Below are 22,284 nucleotides of genomic sequence, written 5' to 3' on the forward strand. Positions count from 1 at the left end.
AGAACCCCATCTAGAGTATAGAGACAGCTTATGTGAGTGGCATTTTAAAATCTGTCACAGTTTGCAAAGTTTGATTTGTTTTTTTAAAAGAGAGAGATTCCAAAAGATATTTAAAATACAAACAAATATATTTAAATTGTATGTGCCGGGCATCACTTGCTTGAGTGGGGCTCTATGACACATGTGGGTGCACCTAGCATAACACATTCTAGGACATATCTGAAACTCTCCTGATCCTAAAAAGAATAATGTCTAAAAACTTCCTTTATATATGGTACTACTGCAGGTCCCCTTGCTATTATTTAGGATATTTGGCATGTAATGGTACATTTAATGCTTTTTTTTTTTATTTAGGTATTTGTAGGACACTCGACTAACATGGCTGTTCCCAGAGATATATAAAAATGCTTATACATACAGAAGGAAGCAAACAAAGCAGAGCCAAATCTATGAACATTCTTGGGGAAAAAATTTCCTTTGCCAAATGGTAAAAGGTCAAAATTAGGAAGGTCTCCCCCGCCCCTCCCTCCATGTTTTTTAGAACTATATTATAGCAGAGCCCACTGAGTGCTGCTTTTATGGGGAGGTTTTTGATGTACCAAAACATCCACAGCAAATTTGTTTTAAGTAAAAATGGATTTTTATACTTATTGAAAGTATAAACATGCATCAAAAATTAAAATGCAGCAGAAAAAGTGACCTGAAGGAAGCAATATTTAAAGAAAAACAATTGAATGTAAAGTTCCCATGAACTTACCAAATTTTTTTTTATATAGTACCATATCTTTCTTACAGAAATACATATTTTCAGATGTCAAACATACAATCTGGTGTGCTAACTGGTTTCAACTTTATAAATAACAATGAGATGTTTATGTGTGTATTTGAGATATTAAAATAGTAGAGCAGTTCTTTTCAATTATGATTATGAAAAATACTATCTGGGAACTGTTTCATCCCCGGTACAATCTCCACTAAAATATATGGATATGCGGCAAATTCAAAACTGATAAGAACATACATTTTTCACACAATGTGCAATTAGACTGTTAAACTGATTACAGTTGTGGATAAAAAATTAGCAGAATTTAAAAAAATCAGATACAGGAAAAACTAGTTTACCCAGACTGGTTATAGTAAATAAAGTTTTTTAAGTGGTATAAACCCTTCTGTTTAAGGGCATAAGTAAACCTCCAACTGTGGAGTTAGAAGGAAAAATTCCCTGGATGAAGTTATCCCATAGTTTCTTACTGCAGGGTTTTTTTCTGAATCAGCTGGTAATAGCTACTGACAGAAACAGGGTCCTGAACTAGATGGTCGTTGGTCCTACCCAGAACAGCAATTTCTCTATTATATATGCACACACTATTTTTGTCTTACACAGTGTACGAGGAAAAAAATAGTGAATCAATATGGAGAAAGAAAAAGTTTCCAGATAGTATTTTGTTCTCCTTAAATTTTGTGTTTTGTGTTTTTATGGGGAAAAAAAAATCATCTCTGAATAAATGCATTTCTGTGTGGTGAATTTCAGTTGGGTAAGAACCTTTTTATAATGGAACTGTTTGCAGACCATCAACTATGAAGTCCATTGCAATTGTAAAATATATGCGTATATATTCTATAACTTCCAAAATATGGGACTTTCATGGCTACCTGAATATTGCAACATGGCACTACTGAAGTCGTGCATGCATTGTACATAGTCATCATTTTAGCAGTATTCCATAACTATTTTTGACAATTTAAAAGTTTAGTGTTGTGGTTAAAATACATAGCCACTATTTAAATTTTAGCCTGAGGGCTAGGAAAATAATGGAGATTGTGAAAAGGTTCTCATCACATGTTTTCTCATAAGCTCAGTAACTATGCTAGCCTATAGGCAATACTTCAGAGAGCTTTTGCTCAGAAAAAGTTCACTATATTGTTGCTTTTCTATTTTTTAAAATTAAAACAACTCCTACCACTTGGATGAGTATATGCGATTGTAAAAACACACCGGAGGTATAAATGTATGAGTCATTCATATCCACAGTGTACAGGACAAATAGACACTTTTCCTCAAATCTACTGGATATACTAGATCAAGTTGTTTCAGCAAACACCAAAGCAGAACACCACAGCTGCTCAGACATTTGTCATTCAATACTACCGGTATTCCCAGCCAACCACACCAGACTGCACCTTCGTTTACATTTTTAAAGCCTGATGCTCATCTTTGAATAGATCTCTAGACTTGAAAAATCAATTTCCCTGCCAAAGAAATACAAGCACTACTTTCTTTCCAAATATTGACAAGAAGGCAGCAGAAAAATCAAATTTTCCATCTCCTATATCCTCTCACCTGCATGAAATACAGCTGATGGAAGCACGCAGCCAACAGCAAAAGCAGAGGCAAAGCTGCACATGACAGTATATTCAAGAGTCCTACAAATTTTAGTCACACCATAGAATTGTCAATCATCTTGTAAGTTCCTATTGAATAAGTATTACTTATGTAATAGTGCACAGTCTTGAGGGAGAGCTATGAAAGCTGAAGCGTCAAGTGAGTTATGATCTCCTATGTACTCATCAGAGCAGCTAAAATTGGTGTACTGCTGCCACTGTTCCAGAACCTGTACTTCATGTACAATTCATAATATCAAACTTTTCTGATCCTCAACAGAAATTCTATGGCATGTGTTATGCAGGAGGTCAGACTAGGAAGTCATATTGGATGGTCTCTCCTGGCCTTAAAATATATGGGAGAAATCCTGGCCCCATTGAAATCAATCGCAAAACTCCCATTGCCTTCAGTGAGGCAAGTATTTTACCCTGTGAATCTGAGAAATTAAGCCATTTCTGATGTGAAACATAAAAGCTCTTTAACACAGCATGACAATATAACTATTTACCGTAGGAAGTGAAAAATACCTTTACCTATTTGGGAAAAAAAGGGACAGTTTTGGCATAATTACCAGGAATTTGGCTTGGCTGTTGGAATATATACACAACTCTTTTGACAAGTGGTGTGGGATCTTTAATGACTACACATGATGATGGTGACAATGCCGAGCTCTTAGATAATGTTTTATAAAAGAAGTCAATATCATCTCCATTTTACAGATGGGGAAACTGAGGCACAGAATGGGGCAGTTACTTGCCTAAGGTCACTCAATAAACCTGGGTCCTATTCCTGGGTCTGCCACCGAAATCTTGACTCTCAGTCCAGTGCTCTATGTGCTAGGCCATGGAACCTCATTTGTCTCCCATACAAGTGTGAACGAGGCCCAATCATCCTGAGCATGCGAAATCTGACTCCATCTAAGTAGAAATTGGGATGATTGGATTTACTATTGGCTATTTGTTTTGTGTGTGTCTTTAAATCATCGTGCCTTCAGTTATGCATATTAATTTGTTTATTATTTCTGGGGAGTTGTAAAGAACTATAACAAGCCAGATTATTCTCTTTTGGTCAGTCAGAATCAAGAATAATGTAATCTGCAGTATTTCCTTTTAAACAAAAAGCTGATATACTGGCATATTATGTACATCACAATGGTGGTATGCTCATTGTTTCATAGACTACAGTACCCAAAGCTATAAACTATAAGGGATCTCAAGCTACATAATCAAATTCAAGTCCAGAGGTCCAGACAAGTGTACTAGTAAAGCCCTAAAAGTAGTAAGAGGTGTTTTAAAGGATCCGTCCCTCTGTAGTGGGGATAGATGAAAATCAACAAGAACATTATTTTTATACTGAAATACACAAAAATGACTATGTAATACACTGTTTAGTGTGTGATCAGGTTTGTCTCTAGGGGCTGGCCCTGGTGATAATAAATCAAAGGGGCTTTTTTCTTTTGGTGTTGAAGGTCCCAGATCCAGTCTCTGCTGCAACTGTGGTATCTGTCTGATTGTGGCCATGATTCTTTACATTGACACCCCCATCCCTGTGTTGCCATATGTAGGGACATGATTTGGTGGGACTCAATACCTCATCTTGGGAGTCTTGGATACTAGCTGTTCAGCTTCCTGTACAACAACCAGTGGGAGAGCCTGTGTAACTAGGGAAAACAAACGCCATGTCATTCCTTTAAACTGGCTTTTTCAACTTGTATTCCCTTTTCTCTTGTTCCTGCCAGTGTTCTGACACCTCTCTGTGCTTATTTCCCAAATTTCCCACAAATGACTCTGAATGGGTAAACAGTACAATATTTCAGGGAGCTGGAAATGTACTTTAAAATAGTAGAAATGAAAAAGAGAAACTCGTGCAAAACAGAAGCAAAATATTTTTAAAACTGTGTGCTATTTTTTTCCATATACATTTAAGTAAAGAACTCTATTTTTCCCTTTAAATAAACTTGGTGTGCATTATGAATACCATATTGCAGGCATAAAAAACATTCATTTGGTTTGACAGGAGCCATTTATTTCTGTCTTTCCCTACCATCTCTTTTTGTTTTTCTTCCCCCCTCCCCCCCCCCTCTTTTAGGGAGGAGGAGGTGACAGTGTTAGGGAGGGAATTCAGATTGACCCCCGATTTGCCAATAGAAATCCTGAATTAAGTTAACAACATTACTAAGAATAATCAGCTGTGTTTGCTATGCTCTGCTCCATTCATGATCATGTGAAAAGTAATGGTTGTAAAACAGGCAATTAACTGTTTCTGTGATGTCTGTTTCAGCCATGGAAACAAAGAAGTATTTTCTTGTCGAGGAATAAAATTGGCAGTAGACTGGTTTTTGGAAAGAGGCCACAAAGATGTTACAGTGTTTGTGCCAGCATGGAGAAAAGAACAGTCAAGACCTGATGCTCTTATTACAGGTAAACTCTGTTCTGCCATCATTGTACAAAATGGAACTTAGTCATCAGGAATCTTTTACATTGTCTTATCTGTGAGCATTAGCTGAACAAACCATTTTAAATTATTTTTTTATACTATAAAGCATCTGTGGTCTAAGACCTTTGCAGTAAACTGCAGGTGGGGAGAAAAAAGGCAAGGGAATGCATAACGTACAGAGCAAGATCCCATTGTTTCTGCTATTTGCCAGATGAGCTTTCTAGTTTCTAGTTAAATCTCTAAGATTATGGTATGTTTTTTATCCATCTGCTCTATATATATTTAAAATGAATTTTTTTTAAAGAACTGTGACTTGTCAGAGCCATAACCAAAAAGGAGTATTCTCCTACCTATAGAACCGGTTCCTGTGAGAGTAGCTCCTGTAATCCATACTAGTGAGTTGTCATCCTCTGCAGGTGACTGACAGGCAGGAAAATCAAAAGAAATTCTTGTAGCACAAGAGGCCATTTCTGTTAGTTCTCTCATTAACCCAAGAATTAACACAATACAGAAATGTTTAACAATAAAATAATAAAAATAATGTCATGAGTATGTCGATTATTGCAACTGCTCAGAAACAAACTCCTTTTAATGATAGGGAAGAATGCCTTTTTTGTTGTAAGATAGCGCCAGTAATCAATACTGATGGGCAACAGTAAGTACCACTGAGCTGCATTTGAAAAGAGAAAGGCGTACCCGCTTGCTCTATTTTTTTTCATGTACCCGGTTACTAAATGTATAGTCTTAGAAGGTATTGAGTGAAAGCTATGTCAGCCAGTGCACTGAAGTCCACCCTGTAACAGCTTCTAGAGAGGATGGACTTCTAGGTGGCCACTTTGTATGGAGTTCAAATTGAAGAAATCTGTTTACAGGGACAAAAGGCTCTTACAGAAGCTACTTCTTTTTGTGGCCAGAAAGCAGGCTATCCCCTATCCTTATGGACAACAAATGGAACCCCTCTTGGAAGTGTGAGTAAGGGAAAGCTGAATGACTATTAAAAAATTATCTTTTTCTATGTTTTGAAAAAACACAAAGGCAAAGCAGAGCATCAATTTGATCTGAATGTGCTTGTCCTTCCCAGGTAAAAATGAAGAACTCACATTAGGAAAGAATCCTTTCTCTTTATCATATTTTGGACTAGGGCAGAAGAGAGGGAAGGAAACTTCTTGATTCAGGGTGAAAGCTAGAATTTTTCTTTCAAGTTAAGCTTAATAGAATTCTCAGGACCACTCATCCAAGATAATGAAACAAAGGCTTCAATAAAGGCTGCAATTTGTCCTTGCCTTCTGGTTGAAGTAATGGCTCCTAAAAATGCCACCTACAATGAAAGAAAGTGCAACTAAATAGTCACCGTATTTTCTAAAGAAGAGTGGCAGAGTATTTTGAGCACCGGACTTCACTACCAAAATGGAGTATTCTTTGCAAAATTTGAGTTTTATTTGCTCTCTTACTTTTAGAACATGCCTTATTTAAGGATAAGATACCACCGGGAAACATTCATTATATCCAATCATAGCACTAAATGCAGGATCTGTCTCTTTACAATACTAAGACTGATTTTATGATAAGCTGCATTGAAGATAATAAGAAAATAAGATATTTGGAACTCAGAGGAAAATATCCCTATCAGCATGTCATAAAGGGCAGGCCTCTGTTGTGCTGGTCAGTACTTACTTGTGTTTGAGATTTAGGAAAGGCATCAATGACTGAATCATACAGCTTTTGACCTTCAGGCTTAATTCATCCCAAGCTATGGCTGTAGATAATGTTGGTGGAGTGGGCCCTGAAACAGAGGGTTTTGAGGAAGAAGCCAAGTCTAGAGTCAGTAGGTTCTTTTTGGAGCTACGAGTATTCATTTTGCCTTGTCCAGTTGTGCTTCTGCCAGCACCTTGACAATGGAAGAAAAAGCAAAAAATGGAGAAAGCGCAGACATCAATTGCTAGCATATCCTTGCATCTTCTGTAGAACAGAGGCACTTCACAATTGTCTTGCAGCAACAAGTCTATGGGGAGTTCCCTTATTCATAGAGTCATAGATTCCAAGGCCAGAAGGAACCATTGTGATCATTTAGTCTGACCTGTTATATAACACAGGCCACAGACCTTCCCCCAAATAATTCCTAGAGCATATCTTTTAGAAAAACATCCAATCTTGATTGAAAAATTGTCAATGATAGAGAATCCACTACTACCCCTCATAAATTGTTCCAATGGTTAATTATTCTTTCCATTAAAAACGTACACCTTATTTCCAGTCTGAATTTATCTAGCTTCAATTTCCAGCCGTGGATCATATTATACCTTTCTCTGCTAGACTGAAGAGCCCATTACTAAATATTTGTTCTCCATATAGGTAGTTATAGACTGTCATCAAGTCACTCCTTAACCACATCACATACTCTTTGTTAGACTCAAAGAGCTCAGTCTATTTAGATTATCACTATAAACCATATTTTCTAATCCTTGAATCATTTTTATGGCTCTTCTCTGAACCCCCTCCTATTTATCAACATCTTTCTTGAATTGTGGTCACCAGTACTGGACAGAGTATTCTAGCAGTGGTGGCACCAGTGCCAAATATAGAGGTAAAATAACTTCTCTACTCCTACTCAAGATTTCTGTTTATGCATCTCAGGATTGAATTAGCTCTTTTGGCCACAGCATCATGTTGGGAGCTCATGTTCAGCTAATTATCCACTGGAACACTCAAATCTTTTTCAGAGTCACTGCTTCCTACGATTATGTAAGTATAACCTACATTCTTTGTTCCTAGATGTCTACATTTAGCCGTATTAAAACACATTTGCTTGCACACAGTTTACCACCTAGCGATCCAAATCACTTTTTATCAGTGACCTGTCCTCTTCATTATTGTGTCATCTGCAAACTTTATCAGTGATGATTTTGTTTTCTTCCAGGTCATTGATAAAATGTTAAATAGCATAAAGTCAAGAACTGATCCGCTCTGGAAACACACCCACTCAATCATAGTCTCCCTTTGACAATTTACATTTTGAGACCTGCGTCCTGATAAATCTGGTAAAATATTCTGTGCATTCAAACTCAGCTGAAACATGTGGCCTTCCTGAGTTTTGAAGAGGTCTTAGATGGAATAGACATAAAAACGGTGGTGACTGAAGAACAGAACATAATCTTTGTACCACAGCTTTTTTGGCTTTTATCAGTCAGTCATCTAAATATGACAGAACCTGAATCCAGTCACAGTGAAGAACAGCTATTACGTTCAAAAGAGAATAGGAAGACTGAAAGGAAGGACTGGGTACTGAAAACATGGTCTTTGAATCTTACGTATTTCTAAAGAGTAGAGCAATTGATTTACCAAATACAAATCTTACAGATCTGTTAATGCTAACATTTCTTCCTATGGCATCTTTGTTCCAGGCAGAAGAGATTGTCTCTTGACTTTCTTGTACTCCAATAAGCAGTTTAGCTCTCTGAGCTAAGCAGTCAAAAACTGCTTGTAAACCTCTTGAGCACTTCAACACAAGGAACAAAGAGAAAATGCTTTTGTCTAGCTGATGCAAAGGGATGCATGGAACGGCATGAATTTCTCCAATGTGTTAAATACACTTATTTAACAGGATCAGGGAGTTTCTGTGGTTTTGATTTGGCTTGTTTTTTGTGGGGTGAAAGGAAATGAGACTACATTTGACCTTTAGAGAAAGGAGATAAATTCTACATCATTATCCATTTGTATGATAATATGGATGAAAACTTGAATTTGTTCTGAAATTTGGGGAGGCAGCTGTGAAGCCAGCTTTTTTGTGGGCCCTGTCAGAAGATAGTTTAGAGCCTGCATATTTGTGAGAAGTGGAGGCTATGTAATGTTCACAATACTAGACTGCAAGAGTCTGGAAAACTGGCTCCTGTATGCAGTAACACTCCTTATGGGGGAGAGTCTTCTTTCTGCTGTTTTTTTTTCCCTCCTGATCTGTCTATCAATCACGTGTGGGCAGAGGAGGCTCCATTAATATGGATTACTGGAACAATTTCAGAAACTTAATGAGTACCATGTGGGGTTGAAGAGATCCATCTTTCCTTAAGAACTCAGTCATGGGAGAACCTTGATTACAGTCAGGATGCAATAGGATGAGGCCACCCAGCATCGGCGCGGGAGGCGGGGAGAGTGGGGGGAGACCTTTGCATCCTGTGAGCTCTCTTCCTGGCATCAAAGCTGGGATTTTTACTCTTCTAACAACCAAATTTGGGAAATAGTGTATCTGTTAACTGCTTTGGAGCTAGCAAAGGGAGCTCAAAACATAATCATGGAATCATAGAAGATTAGGGTTGGAAGGGACCTCAGGAGGTCATCTAGTCCAACCTCCTGCTCAAAGCTCAATCCCAACTAAATCATCCAGCCAGGGCTTTGTCAAGACGAGCCTTAAAAACCTATAAGGATGGAGATTCCACCACCTTCTTGGTTGATCTGATAAAAATGGTGTGGAATGGATTTTTTTTTAAATGTGTTGCTGAATGTTAATTTAAAATATTATACATCAGATGATTTCTACTGGATTATATCTATTTTAAGGTGAGGCATATTTTGACCCTAAATATTCTGACTTTCTGCCTCAACCCTAAAATCTGTAAAGATTGAATAAATTCCTGATTTCTCTTCAAACATTAAATCTTTGTCTATTTCTTAATGCTTCTAGATCAAGAAATTCTGCGCAAGTTAGAAAAGGAGAAAATTCTGGTGTTTACGCCATCCCGTCGTGTGCAGGGGAGAAGGGTGGTATGCTATGATGACAGATTCATAGTAAAGCTGGCCTTTGAGTCAGATGGTATCATTGTCTCTAATGATAACTACAGGGATCTAGCTAATGAAAAGCCAGAATGGAAGAAGTTCATAGATGAACGGTTGCTGATGTATTCATTTGTCAATGACAAGTAAGTAATCTTCATTTTGTACCGCTTATTAGAAAAGTAATGGCAAAAAGGACACTTTGAGGGCTTCCATTAACATGTTAGATTCCATCAAAATTATTAACTGCACATGGTAAAATAAAAGGATTTAGTTTTTCCAGGCTCTGGTCTTAATCTTCTAAATCTTCAAACTCTGCTTTTTGCCAGAACTCTTCCATAATAGTAATAACCACCATAAAATTGTATTATTTATCTTTCCCACCTGACCTGGAAAGAACCCAAAGATTGAAAAACTATTAGACTACTTACTGGGCCCAGGTACGTCCCAGAATGCTCATTGTATATTGTATGTTGTATACTGAGTGTATACTATAGTATAGAATACCTAGGTGGTAATTTTGCTCTGTCTGTTCTGTGAACAGCAAAGAATCTTTAGGCATTTCTCAGACAAATTTTAACCATTTTTTTAAAATTAGGGCTTGCCTACATGTGAAGGTTAATAGGATGTGAATTTTAAAATGGATTACCTGATCCTGATTAACTCCATGAGTGGAGGCTTTTTTTCCCCAGAATAAAGGTACCACTTTGAGTTAATCAGGACTATCTATTGTGGAACAATTCCCTTAGGCGCCTAAATAGAAGTGGCATAAATTTAAAATATGCTTATCACCTGCAACTTCTGTTGACCCCAATGGGAGTAGTGGTTGCTTGGCACCTCTAACAATCAGGCCACTTCTATTTAGGTGCTTAAATATTGCTTTAGGCACTCAGTTTTAAAAATTTTGGCCTGTACTTCTGTCTATGGAGCAGTGCTGTGATATGCTGCATAGTCCTGCGGCTTGTAAGACAGCTTGCAACATAGCCATGGAGTATATTTTGGGAATGGTTTTTTGTTGTTGTTGTTTTGCAGAGAGATGCTGTAGTGCGGAAGCAGTCTTTCCAAACTACTCTGTCTTTGAATCTCAATCATTTGTTGAATAGGCCTGATTTGACAACTACTTCTTAGTTGCAAAATGTGGATTTTCTTTGTTAAACCTGGAAAACATTTACTACTTTAGAATAAAGCTGACATGTGACAGATAACTTAACGGGTAAATCCACATCTACAATTAGTTGAAACAGGAACATGAAAATGAAATGCGGTGTTCAGTTCTTTTATGCTTTTGTTGTATATATTATAGATTCATGCCACCTGATGATCCTCTTGGCCGTCATGGCCCAAGTCTAGACAATTTTCTAAGGAAGAAGCCTATTGTACCGGAACATAAGAAGCAACCATGTCCATATGGTAACTTGATTTAAATGCATTATTTATTGTATGGTTAGGGATAAAGGCCAAACTGCTTCCTTTCCTGATAGCTGTGCCAATAAAAGTAAAAGGTTTTTACAGAGCTATCTTATATTGACAACGACTGGTGAAATCCTGACTGTTGAAATCAATGGGAATTTTGCCATGGTCTTCAGTGGAGCCAAACATGTCTTTTATTCATTTATCAGTTGGAGAAGAAAATGTTAGTATTTGTATCTACCACTTAAACTAAAGGAATAACTTCATTAGCCATCAATAAGTACCAGGCTGTTAGTTACTGGGGCCAGCCACTGCAAGGAGACATTGACTAAGCCAGTATATTATGTACTCCTGTAAAGCAAGCTAGACTTGGTCATCTAAGGTGCAAAAAAGATTTTAGTCTGATTTGGGGCACCATGATGTCTGCGTGTGGCCACAGTAGTACCCCAGATGGAATTTGAACTCCTCTGGCCTTTAGACATGCAGGACAAGCTAGTCTAATGTGGAGATACGTAATACACTAGCTTTTTGACTGTGATCATGACCCCACTGTTGCACATCAACAGGATCAGTGCTATGGCCCCAGTTTTAGAACATCTCTTGGAGGAATCCTGTTGATGTGCCAGACCCCCAAGGGTCTCACTGTTCCTTCAAGGTAGGCCATACAGCCTCACTGTGTTTTTAGGCTGAAACTCAGGGCTGCAGCACTCCTGCTTCACACCATGAGGGCCGTTCAGTGCATCTGGCTGAGACAGATTGCTGGTAGAAACTTGTACACTCTTTAGGGATTAATGCACCTCACCAAGCATTTACAGGGACACTCAAGCAGAGTTTTCAAAACAGTAAGATTTATTAGTCAACTGGAACACAGCAAAGGAAATCCTTAGATCAACCCAGAGCTGCAGCCAAGCTGTGGTGAACTCCATTTCTCACCTCCTCAGTCAGTTCCCAGGTGAGAGAGCTCCCAGGTGTCTTCCAGAGCTCACACTTATCCCCCACCTCACACCTTCTTCTCGTTTGGTCTCGAGCTTTGGTCTCTGTTCAGCTTTGCTGCTGAGAATGTTGATCCATGAGTCTTTGGAGTTTATATTATCTCTCTGGACCCCTTGTTGATCTAGGTCGGTTTCAGCGAGTTCTTTAATGAATATTCATTCCACCCAAACAGGGAGGTGACGCATAAGAGACACCTATGTCTCTTAGTCTTCCTGAGAGCAAACTTAGGCCTGGTCTATACTAGAGAGTTTTGTCAACAAAAGTCAGCTTTTGTTGACAAAACAGTGCTGGGGTACACACTGCAGTCACCCCCCGACAACAAAACTGCCCTGTTTTTTCAACAAAATAAAATTACCTCGATGCGAGGTGTAGGGATTTTAACAGCATAGCTAGGTGATGCAGTGTCAATGTAAACACTTGTATCCCCTTACAGCGATGGAAGGGCAATTTCACCGCTCCAATTGACAAGAAAGCTGGGGTGGCTGGTTCTGAGAAGTCCTGGCTGCTGCAAGCCTGGGGCAGCTGGTTCTTGGCTCCTGGCTGTGAGCCAGGACCAGACAAGTGGTCCAGCTCCAAACCAGGACCAGGGAGGGGCAGCGCACAGGGATGGGCCTCTCAGCTCCCCACACTGCTCCTTAGGTCTGTGGAAGTGCTCCTGGTGAGGATGCACTCTACCAACCCAAAGAGAGCAGTGGCTGAAAGTCGACATATCTTATGTTGACCAATTTTTCTAGTATAGACAAGGTCTTACTGCTTTTCCTCCCACTGGTAGCCATGCAACTTATAGGGGAAACTGAGGCACACCTGGGGGAGGGGGATTAAAAAGAATTCCCACCTTCTCATACCCACTAACTAGAACAGCTTCCTACATGCTAAAACATGACTCTATCAGATCAAATGCTAGCAGTTTATGCTTCCAGTGTCAGATTCCAGGTTTGATCACCATTGACAACCATGAGTTCTAGATGCATGAAAACGATAGTTACATGTGCGTAACGTTTAGTTCAGTTCATTGATGATACTTTATGGAAGAGTTTTCCTTGAAATGAAATTAATTAAAAATAAAAAGGTGGTGGATATTACTTAAAAGTTGCCAGAAAATTACATTTTGGAGGGGTAGGAAGGTGGTGGAGAAAGCTATACAAGCATTTAGTGCACTGAAGTTCAAAATCTTAGGTCTGAAAAACAAGATTGGATTCCACATAATCCTCGGTTTAGGAGAGCAGAGGATTAGAAAGTGGGAACATGGGAAGAATGTTTCAGGACAGAATTGAGATACATTGGCAGTCTGGTGACTATTTCCTGCTTGTTCTGTCTGTCTGTCTGAAGCTTGAAACAATCTAGTTTCTTTACCTTCTTGAGCATTAACCACAGCAGATTAGCACATTATTTTCCATAGAGAAAGAAAGTAGGTTTCAAAGCTTCACCTCTCTCTGTGTGTGTGTCTCTCTCTCTCACACACACACACAGTTTAAAAATCATTTCAATTCACTCACAAATTAAAAAAAAAAGTAAATGTTTCCCATTCAAATGGCTAAATAATTGTTTGTTTTCTTCTTTACTTGTATGACTTTTAATAGGAAAGAAATGTACCTATGGACACAAATGCAAATACTACCACCCAGAAAGAGGAAATCAACCTCAACGGTCTGTAGCTGATGAACTTCGTGCCATGTCTAGAAGCACAGCTACCAAAGCTGCAAGTGAAGGAGGACTGGTAAAAAGCAACAGTGTTCCTTGTAGCACTAAGATTGATGGCACTTCTGATCTCAAACGTGCTGCTCCAAAGAGGCAGTCAGATCCTAGTATAAGGACTCAAGTCTACCAAGACTTGGAAGAAAAGCTTCCCACCAAAAACAAATTGGAAACCAGGTCTGTTCCTTCTTTAGTTAGTATACCGAATTCTTCAGCTGTAAAACCCCAAAGTACTGCACCTTTAAGCAATGGCCTTCCATCCGGGGTTCATTTCCCACCTCAGGATCAAAGACCACAGGGACAGTATCCTCCTATGATGATGGCAACCAAAAATCATGGAACGCCAATGCCTTATGACCAATACCCAAAATGTGAGTCTCCTGTGGACATAGGCTACTATTCTATGCTGAACACTTATTCAAATTTAAGTATCTCTGGTCCACGAAGTCCTGAAAGGCGTTTCTCCTTAGACACGGATTATAGGATCAATTCTGTAGCTTCTGATTGTAGCAGTGAAGGGAGTATGAGCTGTGGTAGTAGTGATTCCTATGTGGGTTACAATGATCGGTCTTATATGAGCTCACCTGACCCACAATTAGAAGAAAACTTAAAGTGCCAACACATGCATCCACATAGCCGCATTAATTCACAGCCCTTCCTGCAGAGTTACCATGATCCTTTAACAAGAGTGCAAAGTTACAGTCATGAAGAACCAAAGCATCATCACAAACCTCCTGTTCCATACATGGCTGTACATCTACAGCATCCTACAGTTGGTGCTCGTTCTAGTTGCCCTACTGACTACTCTGCTCCTCAGAGTTTGCAACATTCAAAGACCATGCATCTGGGGAGAGCCCTTGTATCCACAAGAATAGATAGCATTTCAGACTCACATCTATATGATAATTCTCCATTAAGACAAAGAAAGCCTTATTCCAGCCAAGATGGGCTTGGAAGTTGGGATAGGCAGAGTTATGGGATTGATGCGTATGGCTATCGTCAGACTTACTCCTTGCCTAGTAACCCCACACAGCCATGTTATGAGCAGTTTGCCTTTCAAAGTTTACCTGAGCAGCAAGATCAGACTTGGTGCATACCTTACTTTGGAATCCCTCAAGACCCTCCACGGTATCAGGACACACGGGAGAAGGTTTATATAAACTTGTGCAACATCTTCCCTCCTGATCTTGTGAGAATTGTTATGAAAAGGAATCCTCACATGACTGATGCTCAGCAACTTGCTGCAGCCATTTTAGTGGAAAAATCCCAGCTCGGTTACTGAAAGATGATGCATCTTTGCGGTGTCTGGTAGTTTTCAGTTCAGCTCTAATGCTGAGGGAGGTTTGCTACAATAGCATATGTGATCTCCTTCTCAGCAAGGAGGTTATATAGTAATCCATTTATGTGAAATACAGTATCATGGAATCTGTATGTATAGCCCCATGCATTGGAAATAACAGGTTTGTTTTACATTCTAACTTGAAATTTTTTTAATGGTTTTAAACTATGTTCTTGACTGGAAATCTTTCCAGTTTAAGTTTAAGATATATATATGTGTGTACGTTATCTGTGGTCTCTGATAATAATCTTTGGTGCATCAGGGGTTTATATGCAGCACTTTCTATCTTTGTTACATGTTTTATTAACTTACTGGATGTTTGTCCTTCAGCGGCAAGGCATTAAAACAACCTGCAGAAAGTTGAAAGGATTTGAATAGACCTAGCAAACAGTTTTCAAGCCAAGCTTAATTTGACCTTTTTACAGCAATTAATTTATTATTATTATTTATTTATTTTGTGGGCTTCTTTGTGCTATAATCACTTATTTATAGAAAACAAAGATTTACTATGGCACTGACTTTATTTTTTAAACAAAATGTTAAGTTACCAGTTAATTTTGAAATGGGTAACAATATATAAGTAATTTACGGTATGGCACTTTTCATTGCTCTTTAAAATAGTTTTTAATTATTTTATTCAGTTGATTTGGTAAGAGCAGATGCAATCAAAGGCAAAGGAACTCATTTCCATTACATTATGGACAAGGCAAAGCCTTGTGGTCTGATTTGCAAAGATGCTGAGCATATGCAACTCCCTTTGAATCCAATAAAAGCTGCAGCTGTTCAGAAATGCCTAAAATCAGGCCACCATTAATGTTTCAGTTCAGATATGTTGTTATCCAGCTCTTGTTTGCTTCTGGTCAGTAGAAATGGAACTGAAAGCTTAGGAATCCATTAAGTTGTTTTATATGAATTTCTTCTTTTTCTTTGTATTGGTGCTGGATAAAATATAGGTATACTGGATAAAATATGCTTTTTCATAAAATATTTACCTGTTTTTAAAAGACTAAGTATTCTCAATGCAAGTTTTGTATTTAAGATACTGTTTAATTTTCTTGCTTTTTATCAAGGCTGGCCTGAGGTTTTGTGTGTTGAGGATATGCAACATTTATTAACTGCACTATGGAAATGGTATTGTAGCTGGAAATGATAACTTAAAACTTTTTTGTAAGATACTGTATATGTTCCAGAAGTTAGTTTTTGGCCTGTTGTATTATGTAGGCCTAATTCTTGCCACAAATAGTATTGTTGTAGAAACAGATAAAATAGTCTGTTTTAGTATGAATAAGGGATATTTCTGGTTTTAAGTCATGGGTTTTACTATTGCTTCAAGCTTTTTTTTACACAGGTTTTCCAATCATTGACATAGGGTTGTATTTACATGATGCAGTCAGTTGCATAGAGTTTTAGGATTCCATATAGTGTAACATTATTCAGTGTTAATAAATCACCAGCTTACAATATAACTGATGATAATTTTGATACACTTGCTGCAATTTAAAGTAAGGCCCTGAAGAACCAGAAAGTACCTATTACTGTTGATACAAATTGTATCTTTTTAACCAAGAACTATTTTGATTTGTAGATCTAGTTAAAACACAAATGTGTAACTGTAAGTAGAATTTTGGGCAACATTTTATCCCTTATTTAAAACAATAGATTTCAATCTAGAATAGAGTTAGACAAATAAAAATACAATAATTTATTTAGATAAGTGTCATCTGTCTCAATTTTATATTTTTATAATTTTATTTTTTAAAAAGCTATTGGCATTTTCTGTCTTCTAAAAATACGTCTAGTGTGAACTTATTGAAATAAAGGTAAAATGCTGCCTGAAAATGATGTCCAAGGACCTTTGAATAGGAAAACATTTTCACTACTTGTGTGACACTGTGTGTTGCAAAAAGTAGGATTAGGGTATACAGTAAATGCTTCTAAAAAGCATTGAGTTTATAGACATATCCAATAATCTGAACCATGTTCAGCAAACTTATTTCAGAAAGTGTTCTCTACAGCTTTTACTGTTTTGTTTTTGTTTTTTGAGGTGGAATCTGCATTCATCTGTCCCTGGTAACAATACAGGTGGTGCTGTACATAAGCTATCCTGAGTTGTTTGTTCAGGGAGAGAACCTGTTCACCTGTGACAATATTTTTTCCCTTGATTTTGTTGGTTGCTATCTGTAGAACATGTTTTAATGTAGAGGCTAGTAAAGTGCTGACACTGGGGTTATGAACCGTACATGAATCTTGTCTTAGTTGTACGCTAAGATTTTTAAAAATCAAATTACACTTTTAAGTACTACACCATAGTGTAGGTGCATCTGTTTTAATAATGCAATGATTATACTAGTATTTTGTCTTTAATGCATTTCTACATTTATATTTTTATGTATGAATTGACTTCTACCAAAAGCTGAATTCCTTTAAATGTGAGCAGAGATATGTGTATGTAATAGATGCATTTCATATTTTTTTCAGTTTAGTGTCAGAATGTCTCCTAATACATATAGTAATTTGACCAATATATTAAATCATTAGTCTTGGCCACATTATTAAAATGGTGAGAAGAGTAAAATGGCATTGTATGCTGCAGTGCACAGATAAGAGCTATCAGCATTGGATGCATCTTTGTGTATTTGATACAGTATTGAATCATAAAGCAAGTTGATTGCTAGAAGTATTCTTATACCTTGTCACATTGTGTTTTGTCCTAAAGCACTACAATTGCTTTACAAAATGTAAAAGGAGGAGTTATTTGGCAGCTTTTAATATTGTGCAATGATATGTTAATTCAATTCAAGCTTTGTTATATAGTTCAAAGGAAATTTACTGCTGACAACACATTGCTCATTGGTATTTCTCTCTTTGCTGTGGGTAACAAAGCAAATGAGCAGTACCATTGACGATCTCGTAATCCTGGAAGAGTTCACTCAAGATATTTAACAGAAATGACACACCAGTATGAAATAGGAAGGTGGTAATACTGGTGAACCTTTACATTTGTTTTATGTTAAATGCATTGATGCAAATAGTATAACTGTAAAGTAAGATGTGATGTAAATATATTTAAAAAGTCAAAAACTGGGCTATTGATGCTTGCCTTTGCTCTGTTTGAGTAATATAGCTTTCAGTTATGGATAAAGTATTCAAAGCAAAGCCTTACACCATCATTGAAGAGAAGGCAACGTTTTACCTTGTCTTCAGTATTTTTAGAATTATTTTGATACATTTAGCGGAAATTGTGTAATTTTAAAAATACAACACTGTCAGCTTTTATAGATGTACAATATTTTATATGGTACATGTATTTCCATAATACATCCACTCACAACTCTTGTTTATCTAGCTAGATTGTCAATACTGGCTTTTTAAACACATCTCAAAGCTGCCTTTTTTAATGAGTTAAATATGCATGGGCAATTTTTTTCCCCCTGGTGTTACTCCATTTACTTCAGTGAAGTAACACCAAGACTGACTTTGGCCCATATTTTATATCAAAGCCAATATTGACCACTGTTCCCACTTTGTAGGCTTTTTAAACAATTCTTCCTTTTATCTTTAAATCTCAGTCACCACCAGCTCTACTGGAGTAAGATCTTGTCTTTGTAGGTAACCTCTTTTGTCCAGTGTATCTGAATTAAAAAACCAAACCAAACCCTAACTCTGATGGCAGAGCTGAGTGTGTCACATACAACCAAATAAGAGATTTTTTTGGTCTGGTGGTGACTGCAGATGAAGCTCACGCTTGAAGGTCAGGAGAGTGAATTGTTTGTGTTTTGGCCCTTCTTGGAAGGTGTAAATGAATACAAAAAGAGAAGAGGGGAGTTTGGTCTTAAGGGTAGGAGAAGAATACCATTTAAAAACAAAGACGTGGATGAAAACCAGAGTACCTCGCTTAATCAAACCTAAAAGCCTTGGGAAAGTGGCAGACTTATGACAATACATCCTTGCCTAGGATAGCGGATGTGAAAGCTTTCAAGTCTAGGCACCACCATTGCCACAACAAGCAATTACCAAAACATTTGTCAGATAAAGATTTGAGCAAGATGTTTTTGGTAGGTTAGGACTGAAAATACTGACATACAGCTATCATAATATAATGTTCAGAATGTTCAAAAAATATCCAATTGACTTAGTATTGCTACTGGACAGGGATAATATTGTGCAATTAAAAGACGATTTAAAAAAATAGTTTAGAAGTTATTTATTTTGATTTACAGTGTAAGTTATTGTTAATTTATTCCTTGCATTATAAAGATGAGGTGGAATACCTTTATATCTAACTTTTAATTGCTGTAGAAGAAAAATATCAAAGCAAAGCAAATGATTGAGTAAAGCAAAGATATCCTTAATGGCCATGTTTTCTTTTATAGGGTTATGGTTTTTAAATGTCTAATCTCACATTTCATATATTTTGTAAATTAGAAAAAAAATGGAAGTCATAGTATAGTTTAAGAATTTTATTTGAATTATATGAAATATATGTAGACATTGTTTATCTTGAATATGTAAATAATTCTAAGGTAATCCATTTAAAATAACTGTTCTGACTAAAACTGCTAGACAACTACATTTATATGTAGACTTTGTTCAGGTCTGTGGAAAAAGTTTCACTTATATTCATCTTAAGACTTCATCAGCAACTGGTGTTCAGATGATCTAATCATGTATATCTCTGGGCAGTGTGTGTACATGTGAAACATACTCCTGTATGTTCTTTTTTTGCAGTGCATTACAAACCTATATTTTGTATATAAAATACACAGTAGCTGTGTGTAAAGTTAGTTACCAAATTATAGTGAATTCAGTTAGTAGTTATAGTATGCTATACATAGTTTTGCTGGCTCTGAATTTCAATTCTTAAAGTGATCACAATTTTTTAAATTGTATTCTACTATCTGTGTTAAAGATCCAAGTTAAAATTGTTATGCTCTCTTTGAAGTGTGAAAAGCGTGGCCTTTATTCTCAATAGATCATTCGTTTCTCATTTAGTCTTTGTAATAATTTGAGACCGTAATCCTGCAAAATTGTATGCATGTGCCTAACTTTAAGCACTTTAGTAATCTCATTAACTTCAGTGGAACTACTTGCAGGTTTACAGCTAGGCATGGACATAAGCGTTTGCAGGATTGGGGCTTGAGTTTGGGTATATTTTAGAATAGAACTTGGTGAACATTTTAATGTGTAGGATCAAATTCTGTGCTTTTATAAATGGGTGAAACACAATAAACACCAGCAGGGAATTTGGCCAACACTGCCTTTAATCACTAGAACCATGTTCAAATATTTTCATCTAACAATTTGTCCAGATTGTTTTTCTCACCACATAATCTATTTTCAACTATACAATCTATTTTTCATTGTGTAAGGCAAAATTTGTCCAACTTTTGTATGGCAATTTTTTGTCTCATGAAATATAATTTAATATTTAAAAAAACGTTTCACCAACACAATACTAAAATCATTCACACAAATAAAAATGCAAATCTAGTGGCACGAGACATGGTCTATGTTTTGTTTTATTCTTCTATGTACACCCATAACTTTTATTGATTAGGTGGGATTTTAGTGTTTGTTTTTTTGTCTTCCCTGGCAGAAAAAGAGTGTTAGAGAACAGTTTTGGACTATCTGATAAACTTACTCTCTCCCTTCACTGGCTGTTGTGTACTACTTCTGTGATGTGACTGTTCACATCTGTGTTAGCAGTATTTTAGACCTTATGAAAACCATTGCAAAACATGTACATGAATTCTGCTATTAGAGAAAAAAATAAAGATACCTTTTTCGTATGGTTGGGTTCTTTCTGTTTGATATAAGATAGACCTTGTTAGAGCAGCACAAAAGCTAGCAATGAAATTATAACTGCATTACATAACTAGTAATTCATAACTACAAAATAAAACTCTTTGCTTGAGCTTGGCACAGTTAATAAAATTCAGTATTGCTATAGGAAGCATTTTAAATGCATAACAAGTTCATGGACTGTCAGTTCATTCTTAAAGGTAATTTGTGTTTAAATGATTGAACTTTTGTCCCCATGGCATATATTTTTACTTTCTCTTATACAGAAAACAAAATCAAGCAGGTCATTAGGATTGTCAGTAACTTAGCAGCAGAATTTGTATTAGAGGCTCTGTGTATCAGCAGACCTTGACTTTTCAAATACTGCCGTAAATCGGTTTTTTAATTGCATAATCCTGGTAGTTTGTATAGAAACGCATAGTAACAAATAACTTGAAGTCAAGAACAGCACAAACTGCCACTCTTTGAAAAGAGCACCCAAAAACACGGATCCATGGAGTTGGCTTAACCCCAATCGTTTTCCTTCGCTGAAGTTGGAGATGGGACACCTTTGCCAGTTCCCGCCAGTTGAAGGAGCAACTCAACAGCCACTGAACATTATGGGGTTGAACAGGCAAGGGAGGGTGATACGAATGACAGTGTAAATGGCCTTCCACTGTGGAAACCATCCTATGCTGCTATCAGTGGGTTTTGAGTGCTGATAAATAACAGGCCTAATGCCAAAGTTTGGCACAGCTTGTGAGCGCCTGCTGTAATAGTACATACGTCCTTGTGCCTTCATTGACTGTTCAGTGATATTGCTTCATTGCAGGGCTTCTTTTAAAAAAACAACAGTGGATTGAAAATACAAGTTTCTTACTAACAAGGAGGTCTGACAAGACTACAACAATGCATCTCTGAGTGCTGCTCGCAACGCTCATTTCTCACATGCTTTGTCCAACATCTATACCTTTGGTGGTAGGGGTACAGCAATTAGTAGTATTTTATGCAAGCAAATTTCATATCAACTGTTGAGCAGAAAGCACTAATCAAACTTAGGCTCGAATGTGGTGCTTTTGATACAGTACCATAAAATAACCTGTTTCATTATCTTTTCTGGTAGTCTATTCTACTGCCCACTTGCTCCAGAATAATTTTTCTGTCTAATCTAAATGCTTCTTTGCTTCACCCCATTGCTACTTTCCTTACCAACACTGACTGATTCTGTTACTTTCATCAGTGTCGTCATGCATAATTATGATTTCTTGCATTTTTTCTAGACTACCTTCCTCTCTCATCATAAGTACTAACCTCCGGTTCTTAGATCATTATTGTTTGAATTTGATTGATACTGTGATAACCAGTTCTGTTTGTGCCAGGCACATGCTATGGAGCAGGGATAGTAAATATGACATCCTCAGAACTGACCTAAAAGAAAGAACAACTTTTCCTTTTGTTCACCTGCACTATGATAGTCTTTTGC

General features: G+C 37.2%; 1 protein-coding gene across 1 annotated transcript in view; it reads left to right on the top strand.

The window, feature by feature from the left end:
• The window catches only part of ZC3H12C (zinc finger CCCH-type containing 12C), a 53,793-nt gene extending 32,999 nt beyond the window's left edge, over window positions 1-20,794 (top strand). Inside the window, exons 4-7 of the mRNA XM_067563295.1 lie at window positions 4,664-4,803; window positions 9,495-9,729; window positions 10,887-10,993; window positions 13,567-20,794. Of these exons, the coding sequence (XP_067419396.1) occupies window positions 4,664-4,803; window positions 9,495-9,729; window positions 10,887-10,993; window positions 13,567-14,963 (1,879 nt within the window). The 3' untranslated portion in view covers window positions 14,964-20,794. The remainder of the gene's footprint in view (window positions 1-4,663; window positions 4,804-9,494; window positions 9,730-10,886; window positions 10,994-13,566) is intronic.
• The last annotated feature ends 1,490 nt before the right edge of the window (window positions 20,795-22,284 follow it).

The sequence above is a fragment of the Emydura macquarii genome, unplaced genomic scaffold, assembly GCF_026122565.2.
Source record: "Emydura macquarii macquarii isolate MOO-44397 ecotype Brisbane River unplaced genomic scaffold, CSIRO-AGI_Emac_v2 contig_2473, whole genome shotgun sequence".
In the NCBI taxonomy this organism is placed as follows: domain Eukaryota; kingdom Metazoa; phylum Chordata; order Testudines; family Chelidae; genus Emydura; species Emydura macquarii.